This window comes from Gadus chalcogrammus, chromosome 11 (genome assembly GCF_026213295.1).
Source record: "Gadus chalcogrammus isolate NIFS_2021 chromosome 11, NIFS_Gcha_1.0, whole genome shotgun sequence".
Lineage (NCBI taxonomy): Eukaryota > Metazoa > Chordata > Actinopteri > Gadiformes > Gadidae > Gadus > Gadus chalcogrammus.
Genome location: NC_079422.1, coordinates 23,087,473 through 23,111,795, shown reverse-complemented (window position 1 = coordinate 23,111,795; position 24,323 = coordinate 23,087,473). Strand labels below are relative to the sequence as shown.

Sequence of the window (24,323 nt, the reverse complement as noted above, 5' to 3'; positions counted from 1 at the left end):
TGTGTGTATACAACAGTAGACGTTTGTATAATCGGTGAGGCACGTGGAGCTACAGGCTGGTTAAAAACAGGCTGGTTCAGCCCCTCTGTCCAAGTACACAAAAAAAAAATTGTACCGGCCTACGTCATCAGTTGTTTACATCTTGACAACCTGCCTGGCAGCAACAAACGACGCGATCGTCTGTTGCCGGGCAGGTTGCAAAAAACATTCGGCTCATGTTTCCAAAAGACGAAATAACATAATACAGATAACGGATCGCTAGATAATGGCAAATTGTCAAGATGTAAACAACTGATGACGTAGGCCGGTACAATTTTCGCCCCCGGTACAATTTTAACGTGACAGCGGCAGTGACGCAGGGGGCTCATGTTGTAACACAAGGACCTAATAGGGAGCTAAAGTGCTTAACACTGGGAGACCGGCTGACCCTATTGATCAGTCACAGACCCCTCGATGCTTCCAGTTGAGTCATTTCAAGGGGATTGTAATTTGACATTTCGGACCGTGGCCTGAATGTTTTCATAGCTTAGTTCAGGATCCAAATATGAATCCGTTTTTAAGACTTATTCATATTATCAATGGAAGCTGTTTTGAGTGGTATATTGCATATTTGATTTTAAATAACCTGCATAGTTATGTAGTGAGTGCCAAGACTTTACTCTACATAGTCTGACTTCATTACACCAGGAGCGGTTACTGGAGCTTCCTGTTCTAGGACCCAGATAATTACCGTGGGCTGGTGTGTCATGCTACACAAACATCTTACGCTGCTCTCGAGTGTGTGATTGTAATTGCCGTTGAATCCCCCCTTTCTATGGGCATGCATGGAGCGTTTGAGAACATTAAGCATAACCCTTTTCAATCCCAGCAGTGTAATGCCAAGTTTACCAACGTCTGGTTGGTAATAGGGTACAACGGTTTAACTTTGTCCTTTTGTCTTTTGTCTCAGCCGATGTCAAGGCCCAAGTAGGTTGCGCCAGTTGCCAAAATTAACACCTTCAGCTTTTTATTTTCTTTATTGGTTCTACTGTAGCATTTCAGTCAACCGATACCATGCTCCCCTGGGCTGTGCTCCCAGTGCCTGACATTAACATGAGCTCCTTCAGAGAGGGTTAGCAGGACTCGGCAGAAACACGTTGGTCATAATTAAAGAAAAAAATGCACAGCTTATGCCACTTTATTACAGGTTGAGCTTCACAGAGACATTGCTAGTTAGAACGAGCCTTTTCTCTGACTCACTGCGGTTGCTTTCTGAGCAGGGAGTACAACCCCCAGCTTATGAGCTATGCTATATTCAATTTGAACATTTAGGAAATATATCTTAAAGTAGAATTGCATGAACTTCTGCAACTGCAAAAATCCGGAAGGAATTTAGCTACGGCGAATTTATATATAAACACTCGTCAAATTACTCACAACTACTTCCGTGTAAATACAGTTTGAGTGAGAGATTGGCCACTGCACTGACAAAACCAGCTACCTAGGAGGAAATACTTAGCTTACAATAGTTTAATTACCATGTCAAGTGCTTCCCCGCCTTACAACTGAAGAGCATTATTCTAATTCGACATGCAGATTAATATAGCCCTTTGAAAGTAAAGTCGTCACACCAAGAGTTAGTACAAATAAGTTTAATTTATGAAAATGTAATATACACATCCCCTAATACACATGACACACAATTCATATCATTTACAGTGTATTGATATCTCGCTCGGCAGAAAACACGCACAAACACACACACCCACACAAACACACACACACACGTGTGCATTTGATAAATACTTGGTCGTGCAGATCGAACCTGCATAAATAAATATTAAAAAGATTACACAGTAAAGCGACTACATTTCCGGTGAATGTCCTCTTGACACTGATCTGTAAACTACTTCCCCAGTGCCAAGTTGACACTAGTTCATATAAAAAGGAACGATCTTGAAAGCCCCCTCCGGGCCAAACCAAACTTGTTTGGCCCGCATTCACTGCCGTTGTCTGGCTACAACGCTGGAAAATAGCCCAGAGTTGTTATGAACAGCGACCAATGAAAACTATCCTGGCGTGTTCACAGTCCAGGAGCCAGAATGGCCCCTGCCACAGTTTGCTGATCCTCCTCCTCCTCCTCCTCCTCCGAAAGTGCTCAAATAAAGAGTCGGAAGTGCTCAAATAAGGAGACGGAAGTCCTCCTTGCTGTTCCATGTTGGGTCCCCTTATGACGCTGCAGTGCCTCTTGGAAGAGCAGAGTTCTTTATGCAACCAGTCTGTTAAAAGGAACAAAGGTGAAACGGTTTGAGTCAGTCAGCCAAAATAAGCAAATAGAAATAGAATATAATGTATCCAATGCAACATCTGGGCTAACCGTAAAAAATAAATAAACCAAGCCTTACCTTTTTCTCGGTTTCACTTCCCAGCCATCACGACATTTTCCGAAGCTCACCGATTCCCCCGGGGATATTTCCGTCTTGTCGTGGGCACAGAAGGTGAACCTATGGCAAACAAAGGTGTTTATTACACATACAATACCCAATAATATCAATTATTTGTATTGTGCAACATCTCACCTAACTTAAAATAACATAGACTGTAGTCATCACTGCAACATTGATTTCAATTACATCAATAAAAATCACATTCTATAACATATAAAATAGACTGGTAACTCTCCCCAAAGATTAATTAATTTAAAACTGTCCTTTGCGTCACGCAGCCAGTCAGAGGCCAGACCACAGTTATTGAGTTTATTAAATTATGAATGTCTCCTGCCTATTAAAGGAGGGGCTCAATCCCACACACATTATGATTTCTTCATATCGAACGCCAAGTCTTGTTAAGGTTTCAAAGTAAGACAAAAGAGGACCTAATGACCTAATGTAATGTTTTATAGCGACCCTGCCAGGCTTACATTTTCTGAGTTTCTCCAGCCTTCACACGGATCCGTCGTACTTCAAGAACGGGTGTGGCGGTCTTATTCGAGAAGGACTGCTTGAGGGACTTCCAGAAAGAGTTCCAGGAGTCAGATGGTGCTTCCCAGCTCAAGGTGATGTTCAGCAAGTCTCCGATCTCCTCCTCAGTGAACACCAGGAAGGTGTTGGTCAGGTTCAGACCCACACCGTTAGGGCTGGTTGGAGGAAAAATAAACGGAAAAGTCAGATCTGCGGAACAATTGCGGACACCAGAAAACCAAAACAACTGGCTAATAAACCTAGACACTCACACGTCAACAAAGAGTTTTTCTGTGTCGTCGTGAGCCCCATACAACTTGACGTGGAATGTGGGGTCCGCGTTGTCCGAATGATTTCTGTTGAAAATGTGCATCTTCATCTGGTAGTGGTAACCTTAAGAGTATAGACGATACTAGTTAGTTTTATCCACGAACAAAGGGATAAAGGGAAAGCATGCGCATCATAGTACGAAATAGTCAAAAAAGGGGCAACATCGGCTTGTACCGGCTCACCTCCGAACGGTGTGTCGGCGCGGGTCTTCAGGTACATCTTGCTGTTGCGCCTCTTGCGCATCTTCTTGGCGTTGTAGCCAATGTTGTTGCAGCGGTTCTTTCTGCAGCTGAGGCAGATGCCCTTCTTGAAGCGGTCGGGCCCGGTGCACTGGAAGGCGAAGCTCATGTGGTCCTTGTTCATCAGGGAGTCCACGAACAGGTGCACGGCGCGCTCGTGCTCACACTTCATCACCTCCATGAAATCTGGACGTTCCAAAAATGAAAAACATCGGAGGAAGGTTAAAGTCTGTTTAACCTGCCGGGCAACAGGAGCGTTATTAAAACGACGCATTGAACCGGGCAGGGAAGTGACCTCTGCGATTGACAAGCAACAGGCAAACATGTCACTCAAACCAAACCGGAGGGCTGGTTTGGGCTTAACCGATTCTCCTGCAACAAAAGAACGGCTTGATAGTATCCCCGACGGTCAGCAACACTCACTTCCTGCCACCGCTAACACGTCACCGAGGCTGCAGCCTGGCTGCACTTCCCCGCCGTTGGGGTAGATATCGATGTCCCCTATTGGCTGCTGGATGCCGATGCTCACGCCCAACGCCTCCCGGGTGTACGTGTGCAGGACGTCTACGAAATCGGCGTCGTCCGGAGAGAGCCGGTTCCCTTCCCCGACCCCCTCAAACATGGGTCCTGCCGGGTCAAGCCCTGGAGGGACAATACACATCACCGTTACATATTTGACCACGACAACGGCAATCACCACTATGCTTCATAAACAAGAGACGACAATTCTTCTAGTCGTCTCGGTTCGTCTCTCACCTGTGATCCGGCCGAGAGTTCCCCGTACGTTTGTCCCGGCGTAGCCCGCCACATGGGCTCCCAGGCTGTAGCCAATCAGATGCACGTTGCTCAAAGGTAGCTGGTGCTCATCCTGTCCATTAACATAAAACATAACAATAAGTGAAGCGCCCGTCAGAATCAGCAGCCGTCAACATGGGTGCCAACCCTGACAGAGAGAGCCGGATTGTAGCCAATTGGGAGCACACCAGCCCCCCCCCCCCCCCTCCTAACTGAAAGCCAAGCCAATCTCGGTCCGGGTAATTATGTGGGACGAATATCTATTCGCTCTTCCTTCCGTGCAACAGCACCTCCACCATCTGTCAGTTCGTGGCCATGAAACACATTCTTTGTTTATGCTTACAACTGGGTGGCAACAGGCCCAAAGCACCCGTCTCTAACATTGGTGCCCTGGCCCATTTCCGTGGCTACTGAATAGAGCTGCTGGCCTGATCCCAGTACTGCTAAGTAGCCTACTTCCCCCACCAATGTCTGATTCATGGATAAAATGATTCTTGTTTATGTGTCATGTCTGTACTACCGCTGCTGGAATTTTGAATTTCCCTGAAGGATCATTCCCAAGGGATCAATAAAGTGTCTATCGATCTAAATGTAGGGTAAAAGGTGAGACAACAGATGCAGGTTTGTCGTGTTCATCAGAAAAGTAATCCACGTAAGACGCCCGTGGTGTAAATGAACACCATGTACAGTATAAATAATCCTCCAAACGTCTGGAAAATACTCTCCATGTTGACCATCACAAATGACTACATTGCCAATGATGGCTGAGTGAGGTGCCATTATACAGCCGCTACTTTTTGAGGCCTTCGACTGAAGATAGAATTAACAACAAAGAAGGTCCCCTTCGGGCTTAGCAGAGAAATACTTAAATCAGGAATGAAGAGATGGTTTGATGTTGTGAAACCGTGAAAGATTTTTAGGATTTTTTACAGTGCCATAATCTCTGTGCTAATGGCTGGCAGAATACAGCTTCGCAATTCTCTGCCATTAACCGTGATCCGCAACATGTTTTGACAGACAGATGCAGGTGAACCACAGTGTTCTAACGCAAGCAAAAAAACAGGTTGCCAGATTCAGATATTCGGGGGGGCCTACCTGAAGCCAGTTGAGCATTTGTGCGATGCTGAGGCCGACACGTTGGGTGTGGTTAACCGCGTCTGGGTACAGCTGGTGAGCCAACGAGATCCAGTCCACGATGATCACGTTCGCTTCTGTCTCTCGCTGAATCAAAGCAGAGACCAGCTCGGTCATCCAGCTCTCAAACAGTCCGCTCATCTGGGAACATAAAAAAAAAGGATGCGTTCATAGAAACCTGTAGCCTACAACCACTAGATCAATCACATCTTACAGACGCTCACTCTCTTCTACATAGATACAAGCAAAAATAGATGCATAGCACAGGACCCAAAAAGGGGAAAAGCCGGTCATGCTGGCTGTTGCTCGATTCGTATTAATTTGTATTTACCGTCCAGCCGTGAATGATGAAGATGGTCTTGGCGGTGGCGTTGAAGCCACACTCCTGGAGAGATTCCTTCCTGCCAACCTGCAGGTAGCAACCGTCCAGGTCCAGATCCAAACTTTTGCGCATGTTGTACTTTATGAGGTAATGGAGGGATACGTTTGGCGTTGACATTTCCCCAAATGCTTCTTCCCCATCTGAAACATCGCACACAGTGGGGTTGGTTTATTTGACAATTGGGCTGAACAATGCACCTGCTACCCTCAACGCATCAGCGCCGTCACCCAGATCGGTTATTAATGCAAATATTTGCTTTGCACTTTATATACACACCCTAATTTGGATGTTTGAATGGCCAACAAATTACCTTTTTCAAACATTAAACAAACAGCCTCCCTACATGAGCGCCCCAGTGATACTACTGCCAATGTAACGTACACCAATTCCGTATCCGCAAGTGCACGGAAAAAGCTGTCACGACGAGCCCTCCTGAGATCATTTTCACAGCTGAAGTCAGCGCTATAAATTACACATTCAAATGCCACTTCAGGTGTCACTCTGGTCTACAAAACCCCCGTTGCGCCTGGTGGACGTTTCGTTGCCCAAACATTAAAAACCACCATGCCCACACCAAATTATAAATCCAGATATAAATGTCTATAATACAGTGTATAGGCCTGCTATTATACACGTAGACGAGTCCCAGACAGTCCAGATACATTGTACCGAACGGGTAGTGCAGCATGTGAGCGGAGACCGCGGATTCAGCGGATCTAAATGGAACACAGACGTGGCGTTGTGTGCATGCGTCTTGGCAGTTCGGTTGGCATTTCATCGACACGTAATCGGTATAAAGATCGATTCCTCTTTTAACTTTCGATCATTAATCTACAAGCATTCACGTCTGCTGTATAGCAATCCGGTAGCAGTGAGAATTAATCACCGATGCTAGTCAAATGCCAGCGTATATAAGACATTTTCATTCAATGTGTGGTAACGCAAGTCAATCTGTCCCTTGATTTCCAATCCACCACAAAGAAGGAAGAGTATCGTTTTCTTACCTTTAATAACTGTATTTTCTCCATGTCCACACGCAACTAACGTTAGACAACTGATAAAAATCCAAAATGAAAGCATAATGCAAATCGTTTCTTAAACACCAATGGGTATGGGAGAAGGAGTTCCGTAAGATAATGACTTAGACTTTCAAAATGTGTCGGAAGGTGACTGAGAACTGCAGCCGGGAACCGTTTGCCGGTTGTGTGTTTCGTGGGAGCTTCAGTGCTACTCATTTGTATGAGAGCGGCTCATTAGAGTTTTAAATAGTTACTCCTTGCAGTCATCTGATCATCGGCTGATGTTTCTTGAATTCTATTGGTCAAACCCCCATTTGTTTACGTTCAGGGCGGGGCAAACCTTGAATGAATTCGTAGTAAAGGCTTCACGCCTACCTCAAAGACTTGAAACTGGGTGTGTTCTATCTCTGCATCTTTTTGTGCTTGAGCGTACGTCAAATGAATGACGCAAATGTTTAGGCTGGCTTAATCTGATTTATTTACAACAGTGAACTCACTAGGTGATGTGATCAATATATTTTCCCTATTCAATTGTTATTCAATTCTAGGCCTATGTTTCTTTTATGCCCACAAACGTCTTTTATATTTTCACTTTTCCGATGTGAACAATTTCGGGAACCTTCTACGTTTTACAGCGCGGTAAAATAATAACGTGCCCTTGTCCATTGTCATAAGTAGGAAACCTGTACGCCTCCTCGCTTTCATGAGAATATTTAAAAGGCTCTGAACCCGTGTGTGTGTCACACACACACGGTGTGTGTGTGTGTGTGTGTGTGTGTGTGTGTGTGTGTGTGTGTGTGTGTGTGTGTGTGTGTGTGTGTGTGTGTGTGTGTGTGTGTGTGTGTGTGTGTGTGTGTGTGTGTGCGTGTGTGCGTGTGTGGGGGGAAGGTTACCTCACTCCAAACACCGCGTCAGAAAGCACTGTCCCCTCGCCCTGGCACTCTGCCAAGCCAAGAGCTTATGTTCTCTAGGACCCGTTTCAATTGATGAGGGGAAGAATAGGTTCGCTCACGCAGGATCTCGACAGCTACAATAACACCACTGTTTGTGTACACACACACACACACACACACACACACACACACACACACACACACACACACACACACACACACACACACACACACACACACACACACACACACACACACACACGCACACACACACGCACACACCCGCGCACATACACACGGACAGGAACACTACTCAACAGGAAGTCGCACTTACCTCACTCCTCCAAACCCATATTCTTTACATTTATTTATCAATTGTAATTCATAAGTTAAGGGGCTTTCTCAAATTAATTGCATGTTTTTATTGCTAAAGTTTTGCATTTGTTTGTGTTTGGCCTGGTTGTGATGGGTTTAACTGGCATTTAGGACAGTAGGCCTACATGATCAATGACTCTGTAACCAAATGAGTTTCCCCGGAGGCTACTGTGTGCATAATTTTTTATAAATTAAACATAAGTTGTTGCCTTAGAGTGTGGCTGCCTAAGGGTTTTCTAAGTGGGTGTTCTTCCATCTGCTATAGACAAAAAGGTTTGTTTAGTTTTCCTTATTTGAGATAATGTGCAAATTAATAAATCCACATGGTATGACCAATGCCAAAATATATACAAGAGGCAAATTTTATCACTTGTCCCTGGCCAAGGTGTTAAAGGCTCCCTAAAACACATAGAAGCAAAAGCCGGACAAGACATGCCATTAAAAGATATGAAAAGGACCCATATCTTTTTTAAAACATTCAAAGGAGTAATGACAAATATACATATAGAAGAATATTGCAAACAAACATACATGAAGAAAAACACATGCAGAAAAACATACATATGGAACAACATTGGTAAAAGTCTGCTTTTTTATCCAAGCACACATTTGCTTATTTTATTTTTGGTAGCATTCATGACATTATTGAAATATATTTAGACTATATATTTTAGCAACGCACCAGAGAATGTATCACTCACATGATGATAATGAGAGTATAATGGATTATTCATTATAGGGCACGTGGTCATAGGCAACTGTGTGTATATGCACTGAACTGGTAATAATAGTTTTCTAATCAAGTCTAGCGTGTAATGTGTGTAAAAAAGCTAAAAGGGTTACGATGTTCTATTATTAGCCCATTATCAAGCAGCCATGCATTTAAATTGATTATATATATATATTTATGTGTGTGTGTGTGTGTGTGTGTGTGTGTGTGTGTGTGTGTGTGTGTGTGTGTGTGTGTGTGTGTGTGTGTGTGTGTGTGTGTGTGTGTGTGTGTGTGTTAGTGCCATTTTTCCATATTGTAATTTAGGCTCAGATTTAGATATTATATATTATTTAGATGATTATTATATTTATTATTATAGTGATTGACTAATTGCTTTGCATAGTTTAGCCATTTAGTTTATTAACTGTTTAGTGTACTTGCTTTGATTGCTTAGAATTATTAGAGATGCATGGGCTATATTAGTTGCTTTAGAGCGCGCTGTTATGACGTAGGGATTTGCGCATTTAGGGAGAGTAAAACTGTGTATTTGTTTGCATTTGTTTCATTCAGTAAAGACGGAGCGAAAACACTGTTTTTCTACTGTCGTTTCAACACAGTAAACACGCGTAGACCTCGTTCTTTCTGTCATAGAGTGGTTAAGTGACTGAATATGTTTAGAGCTATTTACTAATCACAACGATGGAGCTTTAGCCACTACATTAAGTAGAAAAACAGTTAGCAGAGGGTGAGAGAACATCATGGAAGCCGAGGGAAGATGTGCGGCGCTGGACTAGAGTGGATTAAACCAGCCAGCCTGCGGAAGAAGTAGCTAGCGGTGGGGACCACGCTCTACACCCGACCGGAGTTCCAGACGACTTTTTCAATGATGGATGAGTACACAAAGAAGAAAAATAAATTACTGGATAAACTATAGCTACATATTTGTTGTTCATGACGAAATAAGGATAATTCTGTCATTGTAATGAACATAGCCAAGATGTGCGTATAGCCAGTAGTCCGAAAGGACATTTTTGAGAAAAGTGCTATTGCTAGATATAGTCATATTAGCCCATAAGAAGCTCGAGTTTGACTCTGGAAATAAAGACAGCCCAGGAATCTTCCTTTTGAAAACCTCTACATGTTTTGAGATTAAAGGACTGTTGATCTGGATTTCAGAAGTTTGCAAGAGTTTGCTATAACAAGGGACTTATCTAACATTAACAGCCAATTCAAATGTTGGATTTGGATGAAACCAAAATGAAGGCAATGTCGAGCTAGACATAAAAAGAAAGATCAAGTTGACTACAAAGGCCCTAGAAAAGAAACTTCTCAAGATGAATCTCAGGAATCGTGTATTAGCACGCCTTACATTGTATGAGAACTTTTTCACCAAACTGGAGCAGTGGATAATAGAAGCAAGACAGCACACAATGGTCGCTAACGAACAGGCTGCTACTGAACAGGTGACTCCAAAGGGTGGCGCGACGACACAGCAAGGTTAGTCTGCCACCGAAGATGTGGATCCAGACGACAGTGCATCCGCTGTACTAGAAAAATGTAGTTCAGTCACAGCACAAAGTGTACGCAGTAGACACTCGTATGTATCCAAATCGTCATCTCATTCATCGTCTCTGCGTAGAAAAGAGGAAGTTAACCGTGCAGCCCTACTCGCACGCGCAGCCGCGCTTAAGAAGAAACAGGCACTGCAGTTGGAAGAGGCTCAACTGGAAGCACAGCTGAAAGTCAAGAAGATTCAGTTGAAGACTCGAATGGAGGAGCTAGACGTTGAAACTGCTATTGCAGGGTTCACAGCAAAGCTACTAGTTCTGGGAGAATATACGATAACACAGAGGACATGGACGACGACGACGGGATGAATTCTTACCTCGACAAGAAAATGCCTACCGCAGCAACCATCGGACATCATGCTCCAGATGTCAAACCAAAATTGACAAGGAGTTTTAGAGTTATCCAAGATGGAAGTTCCGATGGAAAGCAAGTTGAACTCGGCGAAGTGACACTGAACCAGAGGGATATCACAAATAGTCACACAACAGAGACTAGCCAACCTACCACAACGAGAAGTCCCTGAATTCAGTGGCGATCCTTTCGAGTTCCTGCCATTCCTGAAGTCCTTTGAGCACATCATCCACAGTCGTACAGACAACGATGAAGACAGCTTGTACTATCTAGAGCAATTCACTAGCGGTGAACCAAGAGAACTCTTGAGAAGTTGCCAACCCATTGGCGCACTACGAGGCTTCAATGAAGCAAGAAAGCTTTTGACCTATCACTATGGCAATGAGCAGAAAATAGCTGCGGCCTCCATGGACAAGGCTGTCAAATGGCCTCAAATCAAAGCAGAAGAGGCCAAGTCACTTCACATCTTCTCCATGTATCTCACTGGATGTAACAATGTCATGAAGGACATGGAGTACCTCGAGGAGATGAACAGCCCGAGCAACCTTCGGATCGTCGTGTCAAAGTTGCCCTTCAGACTTCGTGAAAGATGGAGAGTTATAGCTTTCGTCATACAAGAAAGGGAAGGAAGAGCAAAGTTCTCTGATCTCGTGACGTACATTAACAGACAAGCTCAGATAGCTTCAGACCCACTGTTCGGTGATGTCAAAGGGTCCTACGAAGCAAAACAAAAGAGCAAGTCAAGCACTAGATTCGCCAAGGGAGGCGGACCAAGAAGAACTACTGGCTGTGCAACAAGTGTTAGGCCAGATGAAGGGGATGCCTCAGAACTTAGAAAGAACAAGCAGACAAGCAACGCGTTTCAAGAGCCATGCCTGTACTGCAACAAAAGACACAACCTGAGCACATGTTACAAAATAAGAAGTCTGCCAAACAAAGAGAGAATCGAGTTCCTTAAAGGTATAGGACTTTGTTTCGGGTTTCTGACCCAAGGGCACATGGGAAAAGATGGTAAAAAGAGAGCCACATGTGAAATCTGCAGCAAGAAACACCCAAGCCTGGTTCACAACAAAAGGGACGAGAACACCGACCAAGAGAACGCCGAGCCTGAGAAAGGTCAAAGCTCTACCCGCGGCCACTGAACTCCACAAGAAGATGCGTCAGCCAAGAGTGAAGTCACGGCAGTCACCGGGGCCGGAGGCAATGACTGTATCCTGTATGCCTGTGCGCATCAAATTCAAGAGGTGCAACACGACAATAGAGACGTACGCGTTCATGGACTCGGCTACGTTTTGCTCTGAAAGGTTGATGAGACGGTTTGGTCTCCATGGTAAGAAGACTCAAGTGCCCCTCCGTACTCCAGTTTCCACGATGACTACAAGACCTTCATGTCAGACCTGCTGAACAAAGGCTACGCAGTGGAACTTCCTGAAGACGAGCGCAACCGCAACGACGGCAGAGTATGGTACATCCCCCATCACGGCGTGACCCATCCACAAAAGGGAAAGCTGCGGGTTGTTTTCGATTGTGCTGCTTCGTTTCAAGGGAAGCCACTGAACAAGGAACTTTTACAGGGTCCGGACCTCACTAATGGTCTGGTTATCCGCTTGACCAAGTGGTCAAGTAACAGCAGCAAAGTGCTGTCATCACTTCCCGAACAAGGGAGAGCAAAGGAGATCAAGAATCTAGACCTGGACAGGGATGAACGTCCCATGGAAAGGCCACTTGCAGTGGACTGGTGTATAGAATCAGATTCCTTCAAGTTCCGTATTCACGTGAAAAACATTTCCCTTCACCAGACGAGGTATCCTCTCGGTCATAAGCTCAGTATATGACCCCCTTGGATTCCTGTCTCCGTTCATTCTTCTCGCGAAGACCATCGTCCAGAGTCTCTGTCGAATGAAACGTACCTGGGATGAAGAGATTCCAGAAGATGTGGCAAACAGATGGTTCGCCTGGCTGTCTGATCTGAGCCAGTTCGCTAGCTTTCTGTAAGGAGGTGCATCAAGCCAGAGGGATTTGGTCCAGTAAAGTCAGCACAACTGCATCATTTCTCAGACGCTAGCGAGAAGGGCTACGGCATCGTCACTTACCTCCGCATCTAGAACAGCCACGGTCGAGTTCACTGCTCGTTTCTTCTAGGAAAAGCCAGAGTGATGCCGCTTAAACCAGTCACAGTCCCACGCCTCGAGCTCACCACGGCTACCATTGCGGAGAAAATGGATAAGCTCATGAAGCAAGAGCTCCGGATGGACCTCAAAGAGTCTGTGTTATGGACAGATGTCACCACCGTCCTCCGATACATCGACAACGACGGCGCTCGTTTTAAATGCCATTTTTCCATATTGTAATTTAGGCTCAGATTTAGATATTATATTAATTAGATGAATATTCAGTGATTGATTATTATATTGATTGACTAATTGTTTTGCATAGTTTTGCATTTTAGTTTAATAACTGTTTAGTGTACTTGCTTTCATTGCTTAGAATTATTAGAGATGCATAGGATATATTAGTTGCTTTAGAGCGCGCTGTTATGACGTAGGGATTCGCTCATTTAGGGAGAGTAAAACTGTGTGTATTTGTTTGCATATGTTTCATTCAGTAAAGACGGAGCGAACCCACTGTTTTTCTACCGTTGTTTCAACACAGTAAACACGCGCAGACTTCGTTCTTTCTGTCATAGAGTGGGTAAGTGACTGAATATGTTAAGAGATATTTACTGATCACAACAATGGAGCCTTAGCCACTACACTGTTTGTGTGTGTGTGGTTGTCTGTGTGTGTGCGTGTGCGTGTGCGTGCGTGCGTGTGTGCGTGCGTGTGTGTGCATGTGCGTGCGTGCGTGTGTGCGTGCGTGTGTGTGCATGTATGTGTGCATGTATGTGTGTGCATGCATGCGTATGTGTGTGTGTGTGTGAACAGAACAGAAGGTGCATCATTTTGCATCCTACCGGCGTACCCGAGATCAGAGGCTGAAATACAACAAAACGGACTCCATTCTTCCTTTTCTTGTGTCCCCAAGGAAACGGAAGAGGCAGAAGGACATGTATTGTAGAAGGCAGAGATGACATAGACAATTGGAGCCGTATTGTTGTGATAATTTAACATTTTGCTTGGTTTAATTTAAACTTTGTGGAATGGCATCTTAAAATGTATGTCTGAGCTCCAATCAGGTCTACCTGTAAATGCGGTGCACAACCTCAGAGACTTACAGAGAGATAAAAGTGGGTGTCCTTTCATGAATCAGAAAGGCAGAGTCTATTTATTTGACTGCACGCCACAAGTATGCAAGTGGTCATGTTTAAACGTGTTAAGGTGTGTTTCAAGTCCTTTTGATGTTTTAGAAAAAGGGTATGCATGACCTATTCTTGCAATGTTGCGCCTTATTCATGTTACACTGATTAAAAATAATATTCACCAAAGGATGACTAACTTTGTTCATGCATGTCATAATATTCTATAAATTATTTCACTGATGTCTCCTGAGAAATGTACATTTTAGAAGCAAATAAGTACACATAATACACATATTTATTTACTATATTTTGTGTGTGTTGTGTTTACTCATCTGCCTCTAAAATGTAAATTTTTTCAGCCCCTGCAGCTAAAGCACCTCAGAATGTTAAAATAGCTAAGAGATGTTAGCTCTTTGACTGCTAAAGCAGACTTTCATCTGAGTATCGGAATCACTTATTACCCTAATAATAAGCTCTCTATTGAATTGGGTTAAGAACTATTCTCATATCCTTTGCATTAAGGGGATTATTCTAGGCTTATTCTGGCCTGAATTCTAGACATAACACCTGTAAGTCAGAGTGAAAGATAGACTGGCCACTTGTATTCAGTTTGGACTGTAAGACATTTAGTCATGTGGCGTACTCTGCGTTTATGTCTACAGAATGCAGACTTCTCCTTATTTTGTCTGTTGGCAGACCCAACAATGAGGCACTGTTTAATACTGAAACAATCATGTGAGCCTATCTGGACAACCTAATGAGCACAGTAGATTTAGAGGAGGGAGAAAGACTCCAGTATTCTCACGCTCTCAATGCAGTTCAGCGCATGTCCTTTGGATGAAATCAATATTACTGTGTGGTAAAATGCTCAACGTTTGTGTCAAATTTCATTGTTCAAATGATACATGTTGCCACCTGAGCATTTTGCGCGGGGTTGCGTCAGCCAACTCGTTGTGTGCACAATATTCCGTGAGCAAGCCCACATGCGAATGCTAGTGAGGCTAATGAATATACCAACTTGACAACTCTGAGTTGCTCTCCTTTGGAATGGCTGAAGTCAGCGATTTATCCCCTTTGACTGTCATTTTGTTAGCTATCAAACAACACTTTCCCCAGTAGCCTACATAAAAGGTCCTTGGTGGGCAAACAACATTTTAGGCCTCTAGGTTTCTCTGAAACTGACTTGGGATTGGTAGAATAATTGCAGCTCATTTGCATCATTTTATTTCCTCATTAACGGCCATAACAGACATTTGTGATATAATCAAAACCAAGATAATAACATAAGGTTGCGCCGTATTAAGGGGTATGTGGACCAACTTTTGGGTTTGCGGGTTGGTTTTCATGATATATTCAAGGTTTTCCAAAACTACTATTAAAGTAGGCCTACATATACAATTTTCCAGGCGGACATTATGGGTCCTTGAGGCAAAAAGATAAAAAAGATAAATAAGGCTATAGAATAAAGCCTTATTATAGAAGTTTACGAGAGCGGGGCTTGACCAAAAACTAAAGTCGTAGAAATGGCGCACTTACCGATATATGTGCAATTCTTTGTAATGGGCTAAGTTGTTATACCTGCAACGTTGTAGGAGGAGATAATTAACGAAAGACTTGCCGAAATAATAAAAAATAGAAATAAACGAAAAACGACATAGCAATAGTGTGACATACATATTTTTTATGTTATCTTGAGAACGGTGGGAACAATGTTGAAGCAGCGCATCTACCAAACTGCAAATAGGCTGTCGCTGGAATTATGTTCGTACATCCTAAAAAGCGGGCGACTACTCCCTCTAGTGTTCAGAGCGTGTCAGTGCTAGGGACAGTGACACAGCAGGAGGCGGAGGGGGCAGTGTGCCAGACCGGATCCTTCATGAGGGAAGGAGCCAGGGACATCCAGCCATCCCCGGCTTCTTTTTTCCTTAGCCAACATAATTATTACACTGTTTTGCAAGCCAAGAAGCCCGAACAAGGGCCTGCAATAGTGCTCGTAGGATGTCCCGTCATGAAGGTAAGCATACGTTTTGCAACGAAATTAGTTCAAGCAAGTCAAGGTGCGCAGTAACGTTTGTTAGACGGAAGCTAACGTCGCTAGGTTTGGTTTTTAGCTACCGTGTAGCTGGCGATAGCGTTAGCTGGTAATGGTTGGGTGTCTATTGCAATCCATTGCTGTGGCCACAGTATGGCGGCCATAGCAATGTGTTTGTAAACCAGCGGTCCTTGCAGATCCCAATAACGATCAAGAATAGTCTTATATGCTCCGTGGGGGGGCGGGACAGGCGATAGTAGTAATAGTCGGCCTGCGGCTGCTGTGTAGCCAGCCACTCGAGCTAACATTTAGCCAGTTCTAACATCGTTAACCTCGTCCTTGTGACCCAACCTTGTTGACCATTAAGTCTGTGGTCGTGGACACACGGAGTGGCCAACACTGCTGTAAAACGATGAACCTATAAAGTTTAAAAGCGTGCGTTGAGCGAGTTACAAGCTGTCAGGGTGGAGTAGACGCTTATTAGCTCAGACGGCTAACTCTGCTAAGTTGGTAAGTGGCTAGCATCTGAGCCAATGTTTCGGTGACAGGGGTTAGGCCCATGCGGCCTGTTTCCCCACGTCCGTGTTATGGTCGACCGTACTGTCAGCATAAGTTAACCCGGCTGGTGTGTGCTGCAGTAGGGAGGGTTGGTCACCTCTAATGATACGGCTGCCACGGCTCTCTACTACTAGTGGTCAGGGGGACAGTCTCAACATAATAGATGGGAATTGTGAACGGGCTTTATAACCTGCTGGACACGGAATAGCTTTTCTTTTTCTTCTTCTTTTTGTTAAGGAGATAAACTTGATTTGCATGTTGAGGAGCTGTTGCTTTGCATGTTCGATGTTGTCTTGTTCTCGATTGGCATGTGTATTTATTTTTTACTTTGAAGCAGTGAGTCGGATCATTCGTAAGGAAAAACGACTACTATTATCTATGATTGTGGCATTTCGACACATTTTTAAAGTGACTATAAGGAAGTCAAACGTAGAACACCAACTAAATGTCGTATGATTTTGCTTCCTCTTATGTAGTCTGTACACTCAAGAGAGGGTACTTTATTTCTCCTCTTGGCTTATCAGTCCAACTAAAAAATACCTGCATTCATAAAATGAATGGATGTAGTTAGACTTGAAAATATATGAATAGTGTATTTATGAAATGTATAGGCCAAGTAAACAAATGGATTAAACATGTTTTCTTCCTTTTCACCTATAGACGTCCATCAATCAAAGGCTACGATGCTGAATAACAGAACTCTGTGTGTGTGTTTGTGTCTACAGGAGTGAGCTGTGATGCGTGTTTAAAAGGCAACTTTAGAGGACGGCGATACAAATGTTTAATTTGCTATGACTACGACCTGTGTGCATCATGCTATGAGAGTGGAGCCACGACAACCAGACACACTACGGAGCATCCCATGCAGTGTATTTTGACCCGGGTTGACTTTGGTAGGTTGGAACTGTATGCTGTTGGTACACAGCACCTTTCTGGGGCTGTATAGCCATTGAGAATGAGTTTAAGATTTTTCCCACTCCAAATCATGCAGATTCATTTCCCTAACAATTAATGTGCTTTCGCCTCAATATTTTTTTTTTGTAGCTTTCTCTTGACTAACTAAATGTAATGCGGTGCCTTAAGTATTGTAATGTGTGCAAACTGACATCTATAATCGCATTTACAACACGTAATTACCGGTACTTGAATTTAATCTGTTAGAATTAAATAAAGCCTAAAAATGATTTCCCCTGGAATACTGCTTCATAACTTATTATTTTAATCTCAAGATTATAGAATGTGTCTGCTTCCACGAAGAATAACGGTTGAATAAACAGATTCCTGGCTTGCCATACACATCAATCCATCACTTGATCCCAGAGTGGAACATGATGGGCAGAAAGCCACCCTGACCCTCGTCTTAAGGCCTTGCCCCTGACCCAATTGAACGTCCCTGTATGCTCCCCCCTCTGCAGATTTGTACTACGGCGGTGAGGCCTTCTCAGTAGAGCAGCCGCAGGCCTTCACGTGTCCCTACTGTGGCAGGATGGGCTACACGGAGATCTCGCTTCAGGAGCACGTGGCCGCCGAACACACAGAAACGTCCACAGAAGTGGTGGGTCTGTCTTCTGTGCTCTGCATCCCTGTCCAGGGCGATCTGTCAGACGGCCACAAAACGTAGTCTCGCCAGGTCGATTGGATGTAAAACTAGTCAAACGAAGTAAAAAATAATGGAAAAGTGATTTCTGTGCACTTTTGACATCACCGAATGCATGGCAAGTGTTGAAGTCAGATTCTTATCGGTAAAATGACGCAGAAACACAAAATGGCAATTAAAGATAATCAATACCCCAGTAACTAACCACATTTTTTAAAAAGTTGATGGACAAGCACAACAGCAAACGATCAATCAGTATACAGACCATCTTATTACTTTAGATTCAGTTCTTTTGAATGAGAGACGCGCTCTGGACATACCAGTTTAGTTTGCTAGCCCTCCATTCAATGCAATGCACGGTACCAGACGTCCATTCCCTGCCGTTGTTCGATGGAAGTGGGGTGTTGATGTTTCCGTGCGACGGTCTCGCCCTGCTCTCCAGATCTGTCCCATATGTGCAGCTCTGCCGGGCGGGGACCCGAATCACGTGACAGACGACTTTGCAGCTCATCTCACACTGGAACACAGAGCACCAAGGGACCTGATATCCTTTTCTAACGTTTTTCTGCGTTTCACAATCATTACACGTGTCGTTTTGTATTGGCATCTTAGTCTACGTTAACTAAAGCTTTACTGTTTATTGGGCCTCTTAAATGATGCGGAGGATATTGCAATATTCGGTAAAAGGTCAGCGAATGTGCTGCTTCCGGTATTTGCTAATAGTATTGACCGGACTAACTCATAGGTTGCTAAACTGGTTCAAAATTGACCCTGGTAACGTGTGAGTCCAGGTCGCTATGATGGTGGTTACAATGGGATGAGAACCACAGGATTATCTGAATTATATAATGGGCCATGTTGAATAAGGAAACTGTTGCTTTATTGCAGCCGCTGTAAGAATAAGTGTGTGTGTGGGGGGGGACATCTGTTGGAGAATGGAAGCTTTAAATTAATCAGTTCCTGCCTGCGTTTAATTTAATTTTAAATGTCTGGGCCTGTGTCTGCTTGTATTGTCTTGCTGCCCAGAGCACCTCGCTTCAGCCATAGCTACAGACATGTGTACGTCTTCCTTTCTGGGTTCATTCTCCCATTGTAGCTTGTTTTAAGTCTCTATTCAGTCGAGGGGAAAAAAACGCTCCAGTAATAGATTTCCAAAGTCAACCAGAGAGAGTACAGGGTATCTCTCAGGGTCAAAGTGCGGGATAGGTGTTTTTTTTTTTTTCTCAACAGAAAGCTTTCAACATCGTTTTTCTTTCTATGTGCCGATCACTGTCAACACTGTCTGTTTAAAAAAAAATAATTTGGGCAGATTATCAAGGGCTAGGTGGTAGACACGGAAGTGTAGTCGGTGCTTATGCTGCTATCCATTTGGATGGTAGGCTGGTACGACCAGTTTCAGCGAGGACGTGACGTATCTCCCTTGCTCCAGCCTTCCAGTTTGCCATTTGTGTCTGACGAGTTTGAGAAGAAAACTATTTTGGGAAAAATAAATAATCCAGTGTATAATGGTGGCCACTGGCCACCCTTTACAGAAACATTAACATTAGCAAAAAAAAATAGCAATAGTAGCAATAATATTTTGCCATTTTCGCATTTTAATTTCAACAAGTGCTGTCGTGTTTCTGTCGAGCCACGAGGGGTAGTAGCGGGCTAGTCATCATTCGCATCATAGCCTCTTTAACAAACCAGCTTGAAAACACAACTTCACATTGAATTGCACGCAAAGCAAGACCGTGCGACGCATAAATTGGTGACCTGATTAAAGCAGCAATGAAATCAAGTGTGCGAGAAATCAAGTGTGCGAAATCAAGATACAGCTCAACCCCCATTGACTATGGGCGCAGCCATCTTCTTTGCTAGTTGTACAGATCTGCTCGCTCTACTTTGAAAGCGACGAGATACTACGACCGAAAAGGGGGCGCGCCCCCTTTTCGGTCGTAGTATCTCGACGCTTTGAGAAAAGCTGGGAGATCTGCGACTTTACCACTTCGTACATCCAAATGGATAGCGGCATTTATAATAATTGCACATTACCGCGTTGCTTTTGTCACTCTGACACGCCATGTAACGTCACTGTCAGCCCCTGACGAGTCGCCCTGTTGAGGCATCCTGCAGTCTTTGTTCCCCTTAACCGCGAGCCTCACGACGAGTCGAGTGGGGTGCGCCACGTGAGGAGGATGTTCCACCCGGGTCGCGGTCTGGGCGGGCCCCGGGGACGGCGCTCCAACATGCACTTCACCAGCACCACCACCGGGGGGCTCTCCAGCAACCAGAGCTCCACGCAGAGCTCCAACTACAGCAGAGAGGCCATGGACCCCATAGCAGGTCAGCGCACACACACACACACACACACACACACACACACACACACACACACACACACACACACACACACACACACACACACACACACACACACACACACACACACACACACACACACACACACACACACACACACACACGTGTTTTGATATAGAACGTACACACACACACATGTTTTGATATAGAACGTACACACACGAGAGATGTGTTCTGATATAGAACATACACACACACACACACGAGAGATGTGTTCTGATATAGAACATACACACACACACACACACGAGAGATGTGTTCTGATATAGAACATACACACACACACACACACGAGAGATGTGTTCTGATACAGAACGTACTCGTCACGAGGCTGATGAAAAGCGCGGTCCTCAGTGGTGTGTATTGTACCTCCATGGAGTATCTGCAGGAGAGGTGGCTGGATGCCGATACACCGGGCTGTTTCAACAAATTACTTCTCTTGTGTAGGCAGCTTATTTCCTTTACACTGTAGGCCTGTTATGGCTGCAGACACAGTCCCTCGGTGGCTCATAAAGAATGGAAATTAAATAGTGGAAATGAGCTTTGTCAACTACGCGACTGCTCCTCAACGTCAAAATACATTTTAAAATGTATTTTTAACGATGCATTTCCACTCACCTGGAGCCGGGCGTACATTAAGGTTTGTTTAACTGGGAGGAGTATGAATACTGGCTGTCTGTTTTTAATTACTATGCCTGCATTCCTATGGCCAATATGTGTTTTGTTTCAGAAGTTAACAATGAATCAATGTGTGTAGCGATGTTGCTATGGCAATCCCTTGTTTATTCTTTTCCCAATTATAAACCGGTTCAGTGGCCTTCAGTCCCTGTCAACTCCAGCTGTGTACTACACGTTGCTCTATTCCAGTCCTGTCCAACAAACACGACACCAGACAATGCCCCCTAGACCCACTAAGGGCATCTTGGATTGACCCGAATATAAGGGCCTTGGGAGATCCCAAATGGACTCCCAAGGACCTTCTCAAAGGATCATCCAAAATGCCCCGAGACCTGCTGCTGGTTGCTCAGCTATAGGTATTGTATTCGACTCCACAGATGTTAATTGGCAGCAAGTGGTGCGTGGCTGGCTAGCTGCCTAACCGGTGCTCGTTCACCAACGGCGCCTCAGCCCACATGGAATCACCTTCTTGTCAAACTCGGTGTCATCATTCCAAGCACAGGTTTTCATGCTACAATTACAATTAGGGCATTTAGCAGACGCTTTTATCCAAAGCGACTTACATCGGTTAATGCACACATTGACACACCGACGGCAGAGTCGACCATGCAAGGCGACAGCCAGCTCGTCAGGGTTAAGTGTCTCGCTCAGGGACACATCAACACTCAGCTAGGAGGAGCTGGGGATCGAACTAGCAACCTTTCGGTTACAAGACAACTGCTCCACCTCCTGAGCTAAGCCGACTTCATGCTGAAGTCCAAACAGTTATAGTCATACGCCGTGTGGCACTGTTTGCCTCTTAACCAGCCTCCTCCTTCCAGTGTCCTCCGTCCTCGCTCACTGTCCCCCCCCCCCTCCCCCAGAGCTCCTGTCCCAGCTCTCGGGGGTGCGTCGCTCGGCGGGTGGCCAGCTGAGCTCCGGCCCCTCGGCCTCCCAGCTGCAGCAGCTCCAGATGCAGCTGCAGCTGGAGCGGCAGCAGGCGCAGGCGGCGCGCCAGCAGCTGGAGACGGCCCGCAACGCCACGCGGGGCAGCGGGCGCACCAACGCCATCCTCAACACCAACTCGGCCGCCAACCCCGGCAACAGCGCCAACCACAACCCCAACCCCAGCCCCAACCCGGGACCCCCTGAGACCAGCGTGCTGCCCAGTGCACACAGCTCCCAGTTCCTACTCAGCAGGTGGGTCCCAGTGTTCAGGTTCCTCCCACGCATGCAGAGTCACTAACCGGTGGAAGCCGGTCCTGCCCGTGAAATGCTTGAAATCCAGGGATTATTATTTATTTTTTTACTCTGCCACATAGCAAATAAATTGGATATTAGTAGGGCTGGCCCGATTTATTAGAATATTCGAATACTCGTTAGAAAAAAAAATTGTATTCAAAGCTTAAATCAGTATTCTGAGCTTCGGGGTTTTTTTCACGTACGTGACGTTACCAGAGCGAGGGAGCCAAACTATAAGCGACACCAAGCAGAGAAGCGAGAGAGGTGGAGGAAGAATAGATATCTTGTTTCCCTTTACTTTATAACACGACATTAGCGGGATCTCGGGAGGAAAAGTAATGCTTAGCGATATGCTAACCTTAGCTTAGATGTTTGTTTACGTTCGCTGTACAGCGCCGCGCCAATCAACTGTGACTGGCTTGCTGCAGAGCGTGAGCGTCTTGGGAATACCCGGTCAATATAATGGATATAATATGGACACATAAGACAATCAATATTCTGCATTTGTTACGGATTTATTGTACAAATTCCCTGAAAAGATGCACGTTCCAGGATGAATTGGAAAGCTCCCGTAAGGGCCGAGATGGCAGAGAACAGCTGCTTTGGAACGGAACAACAGCTGTTCGCTTCCACGGGGAAAAACTAAGGAACTCCAACTTACTTAGGCCTACTAATTAACGTTCAAAAGCTATTAAATCTAAAACAAAATATGCAGATACTGTCAAAATCGGTTCCAGGGAGTATATCGGGATTATTAATGTTGTTTTTGATGGTGTGTTTTTCTGGAACGAGTATTCGAATATTCGCTCAGAAAAACCAACGAGTATTCGAAGCCTGAAAAATGGCATTCGGGCCAGCCCTAGATGTTAGGTATATATTATACCACCAGGTGTGAGGGTGGTTGGCCGTTACAAGCCGTATGGAAAATCGTAGGCGTGTCCACCTTGATGTGTGTCGGATAGTCTACCAGCCTACCCAGTGGACTGAAGCAAACGTTGCTCATCTGTCCAGCACACAGCTAGTTGGACACGCCCACTTGTGATGTCAGAAGAGGCAGATTATCCAAACGGCTTATAACGGCCAATCCCACTCACACCTGGGGGTAGAATATGTCAACTTTTTAAAATGAAAGACAAGTGGTGCGATGACTTTTCTACCGGGCAGCCTTATTCATGTGTGATCCCGTCTGCCCCCCTCCCCTGGCCTTCCTCCCCCTCCCTCCCTTCCTCCGCCTCGCCGGCGGCCAGGCTGAGCGAACCGCGGCTCTCGGAGGCGGAGCGGCAGGCGTGCGAGGCGCAGTGGGCAGACCGCAGCCTGTTTGTGACGGAGCTGCTGCTGTCCACGCTGCTGGCCGACCAGGACGCCTCGGCCACGTCCTCGGAGGACGACGAGGAGGACGACGGCGGGCGCCACCACCGCCACCAGCACCACGCCGGGCCCTTGCGGAACTTCAGCGACTTCCAGGCCATGGGCTGCGTGGAGGTCATGACCCTGGACGTGGCGCTGGAGAACCTCAACCTGAAGGAGACGCATCCCGCCGCCACCAAGACGTCGAAAAGCACGACGAAGACCACGGCGTCCAAGAAAGAGCCCCCCGCCCCACCGCTTTGATGACATGGCCGCCGGAAAGCCCCCCCCCCCCCCCCCCCCCGGAACGCACCTGACCCCCGACCTCGCCCCCTCCCCCCGTCCTCCATTAACGACCATTGTAACTGGCCAGCCGACGTGTTTGACCAACTGCCAATGGATGATATATATATATATATATTAAAGAAAAAAAGACTGCGGCTCTTTACGGCTTTTTTTTTTTTTCTCAGTGATTGTCATTTCAGCTGTCGCTCCTGGATCACCCCCCTCCCCCCTCGCCCGCCTCCCCCCCTCCCTCCCTCCCTCCCCCTCA

At 45.4% G+C, this 24,323-nt stretch overlaps 2 protein-coding genes across 2 annotated transcripts; one reads left to right on the top strand and one right to left on the bottom strand.

Annotated features, from left to right (window-relative positions):
- Positions 1 to 1,336: 1,336 nt before the first annotated feature.
- Positions 1,337 to 7,076, bottom strand: lipg (lipase, endothelial). The gene is made up of 10 exons (XM_056602616.1): positions 6,824 to 7,076; positions 5,769 to 5,959; positions 5,399 to 5,578; positions 4,265 to 4,376; positions 3,932 to 4,150; positions 3,452 to 3,694; positions 3,212 to 3,332; positions 2,900 to 3,115; positions 2,385 to 2,483; positions 1,337 to 2,258 (listed from the first exon to the last, which is right to left on the bottom strand). The coding sequence occupies exons 1-10, from the start codon at positions 6,897 to 6,899 to the stop codon at positions 2,246 to 2,248; spliced, it is 1,470 nt and encodes a 489-aa protein (XP_056458591.1). The 5' UTR covers positions 6,900 to 7,076; the 3' UTR covers positions 1,337 to 2,245.
- An 8,724-nt stretch (positions 7,077 to 15,800) lies between these two features.
- On the top strand, positions 15,801 to 24,237 carry LOC130392283 (E3 ubiquitin-protein ligase KCMF1-like). The gene is made up of 7 exons (XM_056602766.1): positions 15,801 to 15,990; positions 17,292 to 17,459; positions 17,982 to 18,121; positions 18,606 to 18,707; positions 20,308 to 20,488; positions 22,066 to 22,381; positions 23,671 to 24,237. The coding sequence occupies exons 1-7, from the start codon at positions 15,975 to 15,977 to the stop codon at positions 24,032 to 24,034; spliced, it is 1,287 nt and encodes a 428-aa protein (XP_056458741.1). The 5' UTR covers positions 15,801 to 15,974; the 3' UTR covers positions 24,035 to 24,237.
- Positions 24,238 to 24,323: the final 86 nt, after the last annotated feature.

Coding starts and splice junctions, on each gene's coding strand:
- lipg (XM_056602616.1), bottom strand. CDS start 6,899: ATGCTTTCATTTTGGATTTTTATCAGTTGTCTAACGTTAGTTGCGTGT. Junction 4,377..5,398: donor AAATGCTCAACTGGCTTCAG/GTAGGCCCCCCC, acceptor GTTAATGGACAG/GATGAGCACCAGCTACCTTT. Junction 3,116..3,211: donor GAAAAACTCTTTGTTGACGT/GTGAGTGTCTAG, acceptor TCCTCCAACCAG/CCCTAACGGTGTGGGTCTGA.
- LOC130392283 (XM_056602766.1), top strand. Junction 18,122..18,605: donor CAGAAACGTCCACAGAAGTG/GTGGGTCTGTCT, acceptor CCTGCTCTCCAG/ATCTGTCCCATATGTGCAGC. Junction 18,708..20,307: donor ACAGAGCACCAAGGGACCTG/ATATCCTTTTCT, acceptor CGCGAGCCTCAC/GACGAGTCGAGTGGGGTGCG.